Raw genomic sequence first — 13,703 nt, 5'->3', positions numbered from 1 at the left:
ATGGCCAAAATGCATCAAATTCTTGAATACTACATGATTCCTTATGAAAAAAGTTTATAACTCTATAGTTGGGGAAGAACATTTTTATTTCTTGCTGAGTTATAAAAAGTGCATTCTAAATTGATTCCTTGCAGAAACCGATAGAAACTCATATAACAAATTAAATGCTATTTGCCAAATTGCCTAAGGTATCGTGCATCTTCAAAAGCAAATATCTAAAATAATTGCCAAAAACCTTTATATATCATCAAATCTATTACAGAAGATAAAAAAAATCTAAAAATCCAATAGACAGAAAAACATAAAAAGAAATAGAGAATAAAGTCCATAAACATAAGAGATAAGATTTGACAAAAGAAAAGCCAATGGTCCTCTTCCTTTATTACTCTTTATGGTTTTCATTTTTATTTCGATTCGGATTGAGTCATCATATTTCCATCAACAAAACCTAGTTACAACAGATTACTTTCAATTCAGTTCAGTTCTGGTCTTGCCATGAAATAGCAAAGAACAAAAACAAAAACATTATAAAGTAAAAAGAACAGATAAAAAGGCAAACATTAAAGAAGAATAAAATTTATTTTACAGTTGGTCTCTAATAATAATGGATCACAGGTTTCATTTCTTTCCAGCAAGATCGATGAACCCAATTTCATTTATTTCAATAACAAAACCCAACACAAAATATATATATAAATATTTTCAATTCTTCTTCTTCTTCTTGCTATATATCTTTTTTTTCTCTATTATAACATACAGCTGTAACAATTTAATTCCCACAACTATGATCCCCCTAAAAAAAGGACCACCACCAAAAAAAAAAAAACATTATATGATTTTTTCTTTTGCAATTTTTAAATACGGAAAAATACAGAAATCTGTCCCTGTAAAATGATTTATAAGTTTTTTTTTTTTGGTTTTGTAAAAAAAAAAAAAACAAGCATGTGATGATGAGAGAGAGATGGTGGAAGTAAAATTATTAAGCGGAATCTTCGGCGTGAGAGTTTTCCTTTTTTACCCTCGGCTGTATCCCGTAATAACCAACGTACCACTTGACGAACTTCCTCAGCCCCGCCGCTAGATCCGTCGTCGGTTTGTATCCGAAGTCTTTGTACGCTAAGCTCACGTTAGCATGCGTGTAAGGCACGTCACCGTTTCTCGGCATTTTGATGAGATGCTTCTTGGCTTTTGTCCCTAGCAGCCCTTCCAAGATCGAGACCAGTCTTCCGACCGGAACAGGAGACGTGTTTCCGAGGTTGTAAACACGTAGCTGAGCTTGTCCTCTTTTCTTTCCGCCGCTTCCTGTGCTTTTCTCGGCCGTGTCTAACGCACCGACACATCCTTTGACGATGTCGTCGATGTAGGTGAAGTCACGCGCCACTTCTTGATTGTCTTGTGTTCTGTAAATGTCGATTGATTTGCCGTGGAGGATGTCTTTAGTGAAGAAGAAGTAAGCCATGTCTGGTCTTCCCCATGGACCGTAGACTGTGAAGAACCGTAGTCCGGTTAAGGAGAGACCGTAGATGTGGTTGTAAGTATGTGCGATCTCTTCACCGGCTTTCTTGGTCGCGGCGTAAAGACTCGCAGGCTGGTCTGTTCTGTGTTCTTCAGAGAATGGGTTCTCAGTGTTGAGACCGTAAACAGAGCTAGAGGAAGCCCAAACAATCGCTGGCTGAGGATTAGCTGCTTTGGCTACTTCGAGGAGGTTTACGAATCCGGCTATGTTGGATGCGATGTAAGATTGAGGATTCTTCATAGCGTAACGTACTCCGGCTTGAGCGGCTAAGTGAAGAACGTGAGTGAATGGGACGACATCGAAGAGTTTACGTAAGAGTGGTCCATCGTTGAGATCACCTTCGACTATGAACACTTGTTGCTTCTCCAAGAGAGCTTGTCTTGCTCTTTTGAGTGCTGGGTCGTAGTAATCGTTGAAATTGTCGAATCCCAAGACTCCATCGCCTCGTTTCCTTAGATAGAGTGAGCAGTGGGATCCGACGAAGCCAGCTGCTCCGGTGACTAGGACAGAGAGACCGTGTTGTCTTTTAGCAGTTGAGGATTGTCTAACGCGCTTTTCCCACGCGGCTCCACCGATAGAGGAGGAGGAAGAAGAAGAAGAGGAAGAGAATAGTCCGGTGGATAAGAAGCTACGACGGTGGAGATGATGAGCTGCGGCGGCGCGGCTGTCGGAGAGTGGAGGGTAGTTGATGGCGAAGAGGAGGACAAGGACAAGAGCTACAAGTAACGTTGCTCGGAAAAGAACTTTAGAAGAAGCGTTGAGAACTTTGGTGCTGTGAATCTTGCGGAGGTAGCTGTTGTACCTCTCCAGCTTCACCGTCTTACTTGTATCCGCCGTCGCCGACAAGGGCATTTTCGTCTTCTTGATATAGACAACCTCACTTGGTTTTTTGATATGTGGATCTTTCTCCACTGTGTTCTTGATCTTATCAAAGAAACTCGAAAATTAATTGTTAAAAAAGATTTGTGGAAATTTTGTTCGAAGAGGGTTTGAGAGAGAGCCCTGAAAACCAAGTGAAGAAGCGATCTGATGATTATAAAGAAGAAGAGAAGAAAAATTTTGCTGGTCGGAAACCACTTTTTTTCCTAATAAAGATATATAAAAAATAATAATATATTAAAAATAAATTTCTAAAGTATAAATAATAATAATGAAAGAAGAAGAAGAAGTAGTACAATATTGTAATAGTGTTATTAGAGTTGTCGGTATTATTTTTTACATGAGTGTGTGTGATTCTACCCGAAATATAAGAAGGATCACCAAATTAGGCAAATGCCACGCATTGGCAAGAGTTAGATTGTTCTCCATTGGAGACTTCTTTACAAGAGTTTACTTTTGCGATCTTGTTTTTTTTTTTTCTATCTTTAAAGTCTTTCTTGAGTTATTTACTTATTTATAAAAAAAAATTATATAGTCTGTGATCAAGATCTGTTTATTAACTATGAAGTTTGTTTTCTTCATTACTACTAGATATCAAGTTTGTCGTGTTCTTTATCTTTATGGAGATAATGTTATTATGATTTTTTTTTTTATCTTTTTAATGTAAAAAATGTTTACAACTTGTACCCAATCAAATGATCATTTATTATGTTATTGGTTTCTTTTTTTCTTTCCATGGCTTTTAATTTAAAGATAATTAAATAGTTAAAGTATAGTTTTCATGATAATTAGATATTAAATAAATCAGAGAGAAATTAAAGTAACTGAACATAGTAGAATTTACTAGATACTTATCCCTAATTAGTTTCTGTAAAACATAATAAATACACTAAAATATGATGTTAAAATGATCTAAGCAATGAAGGGATTAAGGATAATTTTTTGTGGTTCTGTAACAAGGGAGTACTAGTAGCTCTTGCACTTTTGACATACTCCATATTTCCCATTTTATAAAACTTTGTAACTAAAAGCAACAAAATTAAGAAGTCAGAAATGTTTTGTTATTCTTACATAAAATATATTACATATTTATAATAATTTTTAACCAATAGAAAATATAAATATAAATGATTATATAACACACTAAATAAACATAAATGAAAATCTAATAAAATGAGCATGATTCATGACATCGATTATAAAATGAAAGTACATGTATATGTTGCATAAGATAAATTATAAGCATGACCCATGAGATCGGATAGTTTGATGTGCTAGAGTAAATTATTTGTTGGAGATCAAATGAAAAAGTACATATATTTAATTTGTTCCATAATTAGAGAAAAATGTGTGCCTAAATTAGGTTTTAGGGAGGTCTCGGTTCCCATGCCATTGCAAACTTCAAGCTAGCTTAAATGCCAAGTATGCTATAGAAAAATTAATTGATGATCTAAAACCCAAATTTTGACAAGAATCTAAAGAAACTGGAGAAATATGGTCGGCGAAAACTCTAATATAATAGGCTTCTAAAATAGAGTTTTGACCATAAAATTAGTATGCAAAGAACAGTATGTTATGTTTTTTTTAGTATGGCAAAAGTTGTACCTAGTCCGACAAAATGAAAAGGTCGAAACTTAATTCCATATTGTACTTCTCCCAATTGATAAATCTGGAGTACGAAAACATCTTTTAAACAAGGAGCCAGTGACAGACTATTCGGAAGTGTGCTTAAGAAAACATTGATATATTCATTGTTCTACGAATAGCTAGCTTGTAAAACTTGAAAAACTAGGTGTAAAATACAAAATCACAACTGAAAGTAATACTAACAGATATGGTGAGCTAATGTTTTTTTTTTTTGTATATGATGCCGATAAGGTGAAATATATAGAGTTGACGGTTGAATGATTAATTTAGATAAATAATCACATAATGTTTTTTTTAAGAGGTATATTCAACATTAGTTTTTAGCTGAATTGAGTTTTAATGAGTTTTTATAGGTTTCACTAATTTTAATTAAATTTAGAGAAATTGATATAATTTATTGTAAGTTTGTAACATAATCGCAAATTTCATTTAAAGCTATGAGATTTAGATTTATTTGTTTTCAATTTTTAACCTTCATAATAGTTTTAATAAGAATATAATTTAAAATAACTATTTTAATAATATTGGATTTCATTATATTTTCTAAAAGTTATATTTAAATAACAGCAAAATTTATTATATTAACAAAATCATATTAAATATTTGACTGATCACATTCCCTAAATCAACCTCGTGTCAATTGATGACAGTCAAATAACACAAATTCTCTTACATAAAAAGTGAAAACATAATATTGTCATGCTCATGCATGGCGATCAGTGAGACGAACGAGTGGCTGATGGTAACAAGGAACATGTATTTAAAACGCCAAAATTGTCTCATCCAGTACATGAACATATATGCGCGACACATGTACCAAACACACTTCAGATTTTATTTACGCGTATTGGATTCTATGCATGCAATGATTTGAAATTTTGAATACGGACTCTATCCAAATCCAATCCAAGTAACCCCTACGTATCAAATTCTCGAATTTACTCATATGTATATGGATAAAAACTTGTTTTTAATCATTATTTGACTACCCTTTTGTTTTATAAATATCAAAATTTATAGGTTTGATATTAACAACATGATCCAATAAAACAAACTAAAATAACTTTTAATTTTTTTTGTGAGAATTTTTATAAATGTACGACCAAAACTCATCATGGTCTTTTAAAATCTAGTTGACACTGTAAACATTTATTTAAGCGCATCTTTTATCCGGTCAAGTAGCTAAGATTATAAGAGAGTGTGTTTATTGGCCTAGATTAGATTATAGATGGATTATGAGAGTACTTAAGAATATAATTGCAGATGCTAATAATCGTCACGAGACAAGAGATCAAAAAACAAGTTGTGGTTGAGACTTTGACGTAATCTGATACGATGTAATGTCTATGTCTGTCAAAATAATTGAATCATTCTCGTATATTTTTATTCATCTATAGACTATATACTAGAATATGAAAATTCGCCTCATAAGTTAAGCATTCAGAAACTTAAATACATTTGATTTTTTGTTTTATTTTATAAAAGTCAGTTTGACCAACGAGAAAGAGATATCAAATGTCACTAATTGATTGGAATTTTAATGTGCAACTAGTAGTTGTTGTTGTTGTGGATTTTGTTTGTTATCAATTGTATCTTCATTGGTGGGTTTGTTTAATTGTTCACAATCGATCATTAGCTACTAACAACTCATAGATATCATAGTTTCCGAATCAACAATTTTGTAAACACTTTGCATATTCATGAATTTAGTTCAAATTTCGTGATGAAAAATATCGATCAACCATGCACCGGCCCAAATATGTGTGGAACAAAAATTACCATCGTAGTGTTTGGAAATGATATTATACCGTAAAGACCTAAGTCATCTCCTAATACATGTTGTTTTGGAACTTGTATTTTGCCGTTGGCGTAGTAAAACATGAACTAACTACCTAAAAAGGTTTTAATTATTAAAATATTAGTGACTGTGTTACGACTTAATAACAGTAAAGTGTGCATACTTTAATATGCATATTTGTGTGGGTTTAAGAATAATATTATAAGTAAAGTATGGACCTTAGTTGTCAAATAATTAACCAAAAAAAACGAGTCAAATAATTAAGGAATTGTTATGCACATTGGTTAAGCAAGAGGACAAGACCACTTCTGTTTGTCTTGTGGTGCGACGAAATGACAGGAGAGAGCCCCATGTGACCTCCTTCCACATGTTCGTATATGTGAACATTTGGACTAATTTTATTTGCTGACTTATTTTTTTTCTCCCTACCACTTTATATATGTTTTTATATTAATTTTTTTTTCTTTGAACAAAATTTATATTAATTCTATATTGTGAAAATGGGTTTCAAGAATCAATTAAAGAACAGTACAAGTACAAGATAAATGAAACCGTTTTAGGACTAAAAACAAACAAAGTAGAGATTAGTAAAATAGCCGACTTGTTGCTAGTCTACGCGTTTTCTGAAGATTGATTATATTCTACGCAAAAATACGAATTTTATAATGTGAAGATGAAATTTCAATATTAGAGATCTAATCTATATCACCCACCCAATTAGTTATTGCAATAACATGAATGATCGATAAATATAAAACAACTACACAGTTTTTAATCATCATTTAACTATATATAAACTTTAAAAGTCTATTTTTAGATATAACTTATCGAAACGATCAATTCTTTGTAAATAATTTTTTATTGAAATTTTTTTACATCCTCTTTTTTACGACATCATTAATATAATTTTTAAATACTTTTTTTTTGTCTACTTTTAAATACTTTTCTTAGTTTTCAGTTTAATACCAAATTTTAATTTCGAAATATATTTTGAAGAAGAAATGATTTACTCGTCATTTATATTTATGGCAAGACTAAAATCATTGTTTTAATATTTAAATACATGAATATTCCAGCAAAGGCTATGTTGACTTGAATTTAGCATAAACCAATTACCAACTATAAAATTTGATATTTGGGGAAAATAAACATGGTAGGAACGTTCAAGAAATAGACAAAAAAAAGAAAAGAAAAAGCGAATAAGTTAAACATGATAATCTAAAGGTAAAAAGACAAATTAAGATCCATCTTTTACATCTCTTCTTTATTTATAAACTTACTACAAATACATTAGAGCCAAAACTAACCTTTTCTTTTACCCAATATTCTACTGCAAAGACTGTATTTTAAACGTAGGATGAAAAGGAATCCCCCAATTTAATAAAATAATTTTCTATTTTCCAATTTGAAACTTCTTTTTTTTTGCATGTGATTTTTGAATAGTAATGAGCGTATGGACAAGTCGGTCGCAAGTTGGAGAAAACGTTAGGTCAAGTTTCCAAATCAGAAAGAATAATTTTTTTGGGGGGGTTGTAAAGTTAACAGGAGGATGAGAAACATGTGGTTTCTTAATGGTGTAATCATTGTTTTTAAAATGACTGATTACGAAACTTCTTTAATTTCATTAGATGCGAATAAAGTGTATATTACTATTAATCTTTATAATTATGAGACATATAGTGTAATGTTTCTTGAGAAATTAGATATATACCAAGCCTTTTGCAAGTAGCAAAGATAATAATTCCTGCAGTATCAATATAATTTTTTTTTTTTTTTTTTTTTGGGTCGAGGAGTCAGAAATGTAAGCTGTCAAATTATAAAATCTCTCGAGATTCTAAGTTTTTGTTTAAGTACGTAAAAAGATTATTTAATCAAGATTGACTTCGTTTTTTTTGCATTGGTTTCTAAAGGAAACGACCAAAACCTCGTTCGTTGCCTTCGTAGAAGATTCACCATGCATGTTCTACCATTTATTGCAGATGCTCGTGCTTAGTTTTTTTTAACTATTACAACAGAGGACGTACAGTCTTAACGATATTTATCACTAATAATTTTGATTGATGTTAAATTAACGATCGGTTTGTATTTTGTGGCAATTTAGTTATATATATTGTTAAGGACATGATCACCGACAAAACCTTTCCAGAATTATAAATTCTATAAGATTAATTTAAATCTACTTTATTATATAAGTTGATCTATTATTGAAGCTGTATATATGTCCATGGGATGTTTCTTCAGAAAACGTAAGATCTAAATTTTGCTTATATATATATATATAAGAGATCTTCAACAAAATCATGAAGGTATATATATAGATCGGGGCAGGCTAATGGTTTTGTGTGTGGGCATGCAAGACAATTATTCTAAGTGTTGGTTTGTTTGCATACTACTACTACTACTGGCTACTGCTACATTTGAACGATTTTACTGCACATGAATAACCAAATTTTGCACTATATTTATCTATGGCTAAAGAGGCTTTATTGCTATCTTGTAATGAACCCTAATTTCTAATGAGAAGTATTTGTTGTTCAAAAAAAGGAAATTATGTTTTGAATAAAAAAAAATTCACAAATTTAGGATGGATAATGGATTCTTCTAGAAAGTTTGGGAAGGACTTGGGAAATTCTGTCTATATCAAATTATGAATAATAATGTTTAATTGAAAATGCCTCATATATATTCTCATAAATTTTAAAGGAAGTTTAATGTACTTTTCAAATAAAATTCATCGACTAAAATGTTGGTAATTTTGGTTATGATTTTTTTTTTTTAATAACTCAATATAATTTAGAAATTACAACTTACATCAATTTATGAGAAATACCCTCATGTATCCATATCCTTTAGTTTGCTTTTGTAATTTACTATGAGACAAAAAGAAAATTATGGAGTGCACGTAAATAGAAAGGTCAAATATAGTCAGCTAATTTTGTAAAAAAATATATTTGTGATAGATTTTTAAAACAGAAAAATTGGCCAAATCTTAAAATCTGAGATGGAATATGAACGTATAATTTGTTCATCTTATTTAGATCATGACACACATATATAAGTCAGCTTAATAGAATATGTAAGCTATTGTGAAAATTGGGTGAAGAGTTTTTAGTTGTCAGACTCTATTTTTATTTTCTTAAGTGTCGGTGTGAGAGAGTCTTAGCCATATTTGAGAAACATTAAGATCGAAAAATTCGTTACTTAATAATAATAATCTGAAAGCGATTTGGCAAAAAAGCCTTTGAAGTCTCTCTCGCTGCCTATAATATTTGTCCCTTTCTCAAAGGCTTTTTAAGTCGAAAACGGAACTCTTTGTCGGTACGGTTTAATACTGTGTGGATGATTTGGATCGTTTTTTGCATGATTTCAAAGTAGGTAATTTACAAGTAGGAAATAATATGTATAATTTTTTTTCTTCCATATATTCTAAATATATTTCATGTCTTTATCATAGAACTAAGGTTTATCATTTGTTTTTACATATTAAAGACAAAATTACGAGGAATTAAGTGCGATTTACATTCAGTATATAACCAAATTTAATTTTGACCAATATCGAATATTTGATTGGTTTTCCGTGATAAATATTTATTTATTTTTTGTAAATAACAAACAAATTTATCCGATAATCAACCAAAAAATACTCAATTCGTAAAAAAAACAATATTTCAAAATAAGGCAAGAGAAGGTAATAATTTAGCTTACAATTATTTTAGCTAGATGCCTAGATAAACATACTGTATATAACCTTTTGAAAGACGCATATGTATTATGTAATCTATTCTTTTTTTTTTTGGTAGCAGAGCCAATAATATGTAATATATTCTTCCAAAATATAACTTTACTTAATCCATTTTTTTTTACACCAACTTTTTTTATCATCAGTTTAGCAAAAAAAAAAAACTTTATTTATCATCACCTCTACACAATATGTTATGTGTCCAACTCTATAAAACAACTCGTCCAAATTGCATTGATTAAATATAACGAAACGTAGTAGGAAAAGTATTACAAGTTATATCAAAGATGATAAAATACCAATTTTCGTATGCAAATCATGTATATACGATAGAGCTGACAACATAGCAGTAAAATGGTATTTATTTGCATTTGTCAGGAAGAACGAAGCTGTAAAGTTTTGGAAGTTTCAGTGTCCAATCATAGTCTCAAAAAGAAAATTATTAAAAGTCTAAAGTATCCAATAATTCGATATATCGATCCCTTTAGTGTAGATAACGTATTTCTCAACGTTATAATATTCTCATACGACATTTTATAACCATTGGTTATACAATTCTAATAAACAGAGCGACAAAAGCTTTTGGTTAAGTGAAAAAGTCTTACAGTATGATGAGTTGACACCAATACTAGCGGTACCGGTGGGTTTATCAGTTGTGATGATTAAATTAAAACAACGACGTTGTAACTAATTAAGATCATTAACAATATTGTTGTTGTAGCTAGTTAAGGGTTTAAGGCTATAACACGTTGAGCATTAATTGTGTGCAATAAATTTTGACTCTTTTTAAGTCACTTGTTTCCCTCATAGTTAGTTGTAGAATCCAATGATCCCTCCAATGGAATAATGTAAATTAAGAAGAATAATATAAGACTACGTACGTAGATCCCATCTTTGGTTTCTTCCCGTTAATCGAAGTTCAAATAGAAGTCAAAGGATATGTACGTAGCTAGTGCCACCAAATATGTTTAAACCTAGTAGTTATATAAAGAACACAAATACAAAGGTGGACATTCATAATCATATTAACATGAAGATGATTTATAACCGACCAACAAAAAAAGAAAAGAAATAATAAAAGGGAGAGATTTACCTTAGCCAAAAGCCCATTTTCCAATTCAGTAGTTGTGAAAGAGACAGTGGATTTGTTGACCAATTAGCATTTATCTCGATAATATTGGCTTCTTGCAAGTTGAAAAGACCATTCACAACTCATCTCTGATCTCTCACTAGTCACTATTACTACTACTACCACTTCCTTCCTTCTCCACTTCACAAATATCTCTCTCTATTTTGTCGGCAGAGGTACATTTTCTCATTTTGTTGAGAAGATACTTTTATCCTTTTCTAGATTTTTTCTTCTTTTTGCCCATCATCTCCTCAATTATCATTGTGTATAAAAACTTTTGTAACTATCTTCATGCAATCATATATATATATGTATAATGTGTCATTTGGGTTAATTTATAGTGTGTTGCTTGATGTAAAAGATCAAGTCTCACTCCTGATCTTTATTAACTCTGTTAAAAAAGACAGTAGTGTGACAAGAGAACTAACAGATTATGTGGTTAATTATTTTGTAATTACTACTATATATTTGGAGTTTAAATTGAACAAAATAAGTTGAGGATGATCTTTAGTGTTGCCAAGTGTCCCCAAAGGATAAGACTAACTTGTTCTGGTTGTAGCTATTAATTATGATCGATCAGTTTGATAGTTTTTGTTTTTTCTACTCTTCAAAGGATTATCAAATTGTACAATATTTAGTTATTATGATAAAAGTTATATACACGTATGACTACTCTCCCAAACTATTCCCTACAAATCTACACGAAAAGACAAGAATGAACATGGAGTAACAAAAAAGAGGATGAACATCCACATTTCTGAGAGAGATATTATGATAGGACTAGAATATACATTATATGATGATAATATCAAAATGTAATATACATTATAAATAAATATGGGCGAGATATATGTTGCATGGAACGTTATGGAGACGATGAAGGGCCATTAAATTTGTGGATATGGCTCATGAGCTTATGTACTTTCTTTACATCAAAGTTGAAAATTGTATGGGAGACACTAAATAACATCAATTCTGAGCATGAAGTAAAATTAACTCATCATCCGACTAGATACGATGATAAAATTAAACATCAAGTCGTTGTCACTCCATTTCTTACAGAGACCGAAGCCCACATTCTCATTTTTTCTTCTTTCTTCTCTTGTTAGAATTTGTGTGAGTCTTCTTTAAGTTATTTATATTAGGGAAGAGCCACTTGTTTTATAACCATACATCATTATCAACTGTGTGGTTTTCATAGATTTTAATTAGTACTTTGTCGGCAGATTGAAAAATTTATGATGAGATAATGACATATACATATAGACTATTCAAAACGTTCTTGTAAGAAACTATATAATAAAACGTATTTCACATCCTACCAAATTATATGTGAATCTTAAAAGTTTAACCGACGACAGATGAAAATTTTAAAAAAGAAACATGGATATAGTGCTGTGAATATGGACCAACATATGCTATCCACTGTCCCTTCTGAAATCTGGAACCCAATTATTTGGTCAGTAAGGACATGCTTTTTTCACCACTCTAATCAATGCTCAGAACAAATCTAGAGGTAGCTGATGTCGTGATGCAATTTATAGTTTCCTGATGATATTAAAATTTTTGTGTAAATTCAATTTTATTCCCTAGTCGATCTAGAATGAAATTTTTTTAACAACTTGTTTTTGTGGAAAAAAAAAATGTGGATTGAGATGTAGTGTGATTTGATATGTCTGGAGATGGACGTTCGTTCATGGAAAAAATACATGAAAACTTATATTTTATTTTCTTTAGGAAATTATTGCAATAAGGGATGTTGTAATCTATTGCCCCATGTGCTAAGGCAAAGACAATGACTCTTTTTTTTTTTTTTATTGTGAAAAAATGTGTAATATCATCAATGTAATGACTATAATTAATAGCATCACATTCTTCCAACTAACTTCCACTTTAACTTTTTTTACAAACAATGATCATCGAAAAGCAAACTGATTCTCAATTTTAATAATAAGCCCAATAATTTTGGATTTTAGTGAGGGGTGAGGTCCATCACTAAGCTTTTACAATGTTGGGCTGATGCAGGAAAATTATAATTCAAGAAAACAATGATTTTTTTGTTTGTTTGTTTGTAGCATAAAAACTATATCAATGTATTTATCCATGCAACTCAGCAAAAACAACTCAAACATACCGAAAATCTCAGCCATCCAACCGAACCAATAGCCTGATTTGTTGTAAGGTTCCTTAAAATCTGAAATCTACATTTTTACTGCCAAATCAAACTTTAAAAGAAAACCAAATGTATCCATATGTAAAAGAGATTGTAAGGATTGTAAATCAACAACTTTATCCTATTCATGCCATAGGCATAGCACTTCCCTTCATGGATGTTTTAATATCAGTTGGGGTATCCTTTCTATTTAATCTATTTCCATAGTAAGCCCAAAATTTTTGCTAGAAAAAAGAAATGGCCCAATAAAGGCCCATAGTTATACATCAACAAGAAAACAAAAAAAACATAAGGATATGATTCAAACAAGCAAACAGTTTTGTGTGGAGTTATATAATTCACGTTTTGAAAGCAAGTTTCGGGAATGTGGTAGTTGAGATTGAAGACTATATGCTCACCGAACCACAAAGGCACAAAGTGCCAAAGTTATGTTTTTTTTTGGAATTAGGTTTACCAATACCAATTATGGAGCTTTCATAATGAGTAGTGGCGTGGCCCTTTAACAATTCTTCTACACACACACACACACACACAAATATCTGTCGACATCGTGACGTTCATCAATGTTTGAACTTTGTTTTTTTTCTTCTACTTTTACTCTTTCTCTTTCGTTTCTAGGTAAGAATACATATTGTTTATTGATTAAGATTTGATTATCATAAGCTATTTTTTTGTTCTTGGATCAAAGAAAACGTATATCTCTTACAAAAGTATGATAGTGTAGAACTTGTGTCCCTTTTCTCAACGATAAATTTTGACCTTATTCACATTTCCCATGTTAATATAAAATTACCTAAACTAATTAATATACTTATATCTCTC

At 30.9% G+C, this 13,703-nt stretch overlaps 1 protein-coding gene across 1 annotated transcript; it reads right to left on the bottom strand.

Annotated features, from left to right (window-relative positions):
• Positions 1-892: 892 nt before the first annotated feature.
• LOC17892657 (UDP-glucuronate 4-epimerase 6) lies at positions 893-2,555 on the bottom strand. Its single transcript, XM_006297567.2, has one exon. The coding sequence runs from the start codon at positions 2,366-2,368 to the stop codon at positions 980-982; it is 1,389 nt and encodes a 462-aa protein (XP_006297629.1). The 5' UTR covers positions 2,369-2,555; the 3' UTR covers positions 893-979.
• Between the last annotated feature and the right edge of the window lie 11,148 nt (positions 2,556-13,703).

This window comes from Capsella rubella, unplaced genomic scaffold, assembly GCF_000375325.1.
Source record: "Capsella rubella cultivar Monte Gargano unplaced genomic scaffold, Caprub1_0 scaffold_3, whole genome shotgun sequence".
NCBI classification, from domain to species: domain Eukaryota; kingdom Viridiplantae; phylum Streptophyta; class Magnoliopsida; order Brassicales; family Brassicaceae; genus Capsella; species Capsella rubella.
This window is presented reverse-complemented; position numbering and strand designations above follow the sequence as displayed.

Excerpts from the sequence above, each read along its gene's own strand:
- LOC17892657 (XM_006297567.2), bottom strand. The coding sequence starts at position 2,368 with ATGCCCTTGTCGGCGACGGCGGATACAAGTAAGACGGTGAAGCTGGAG.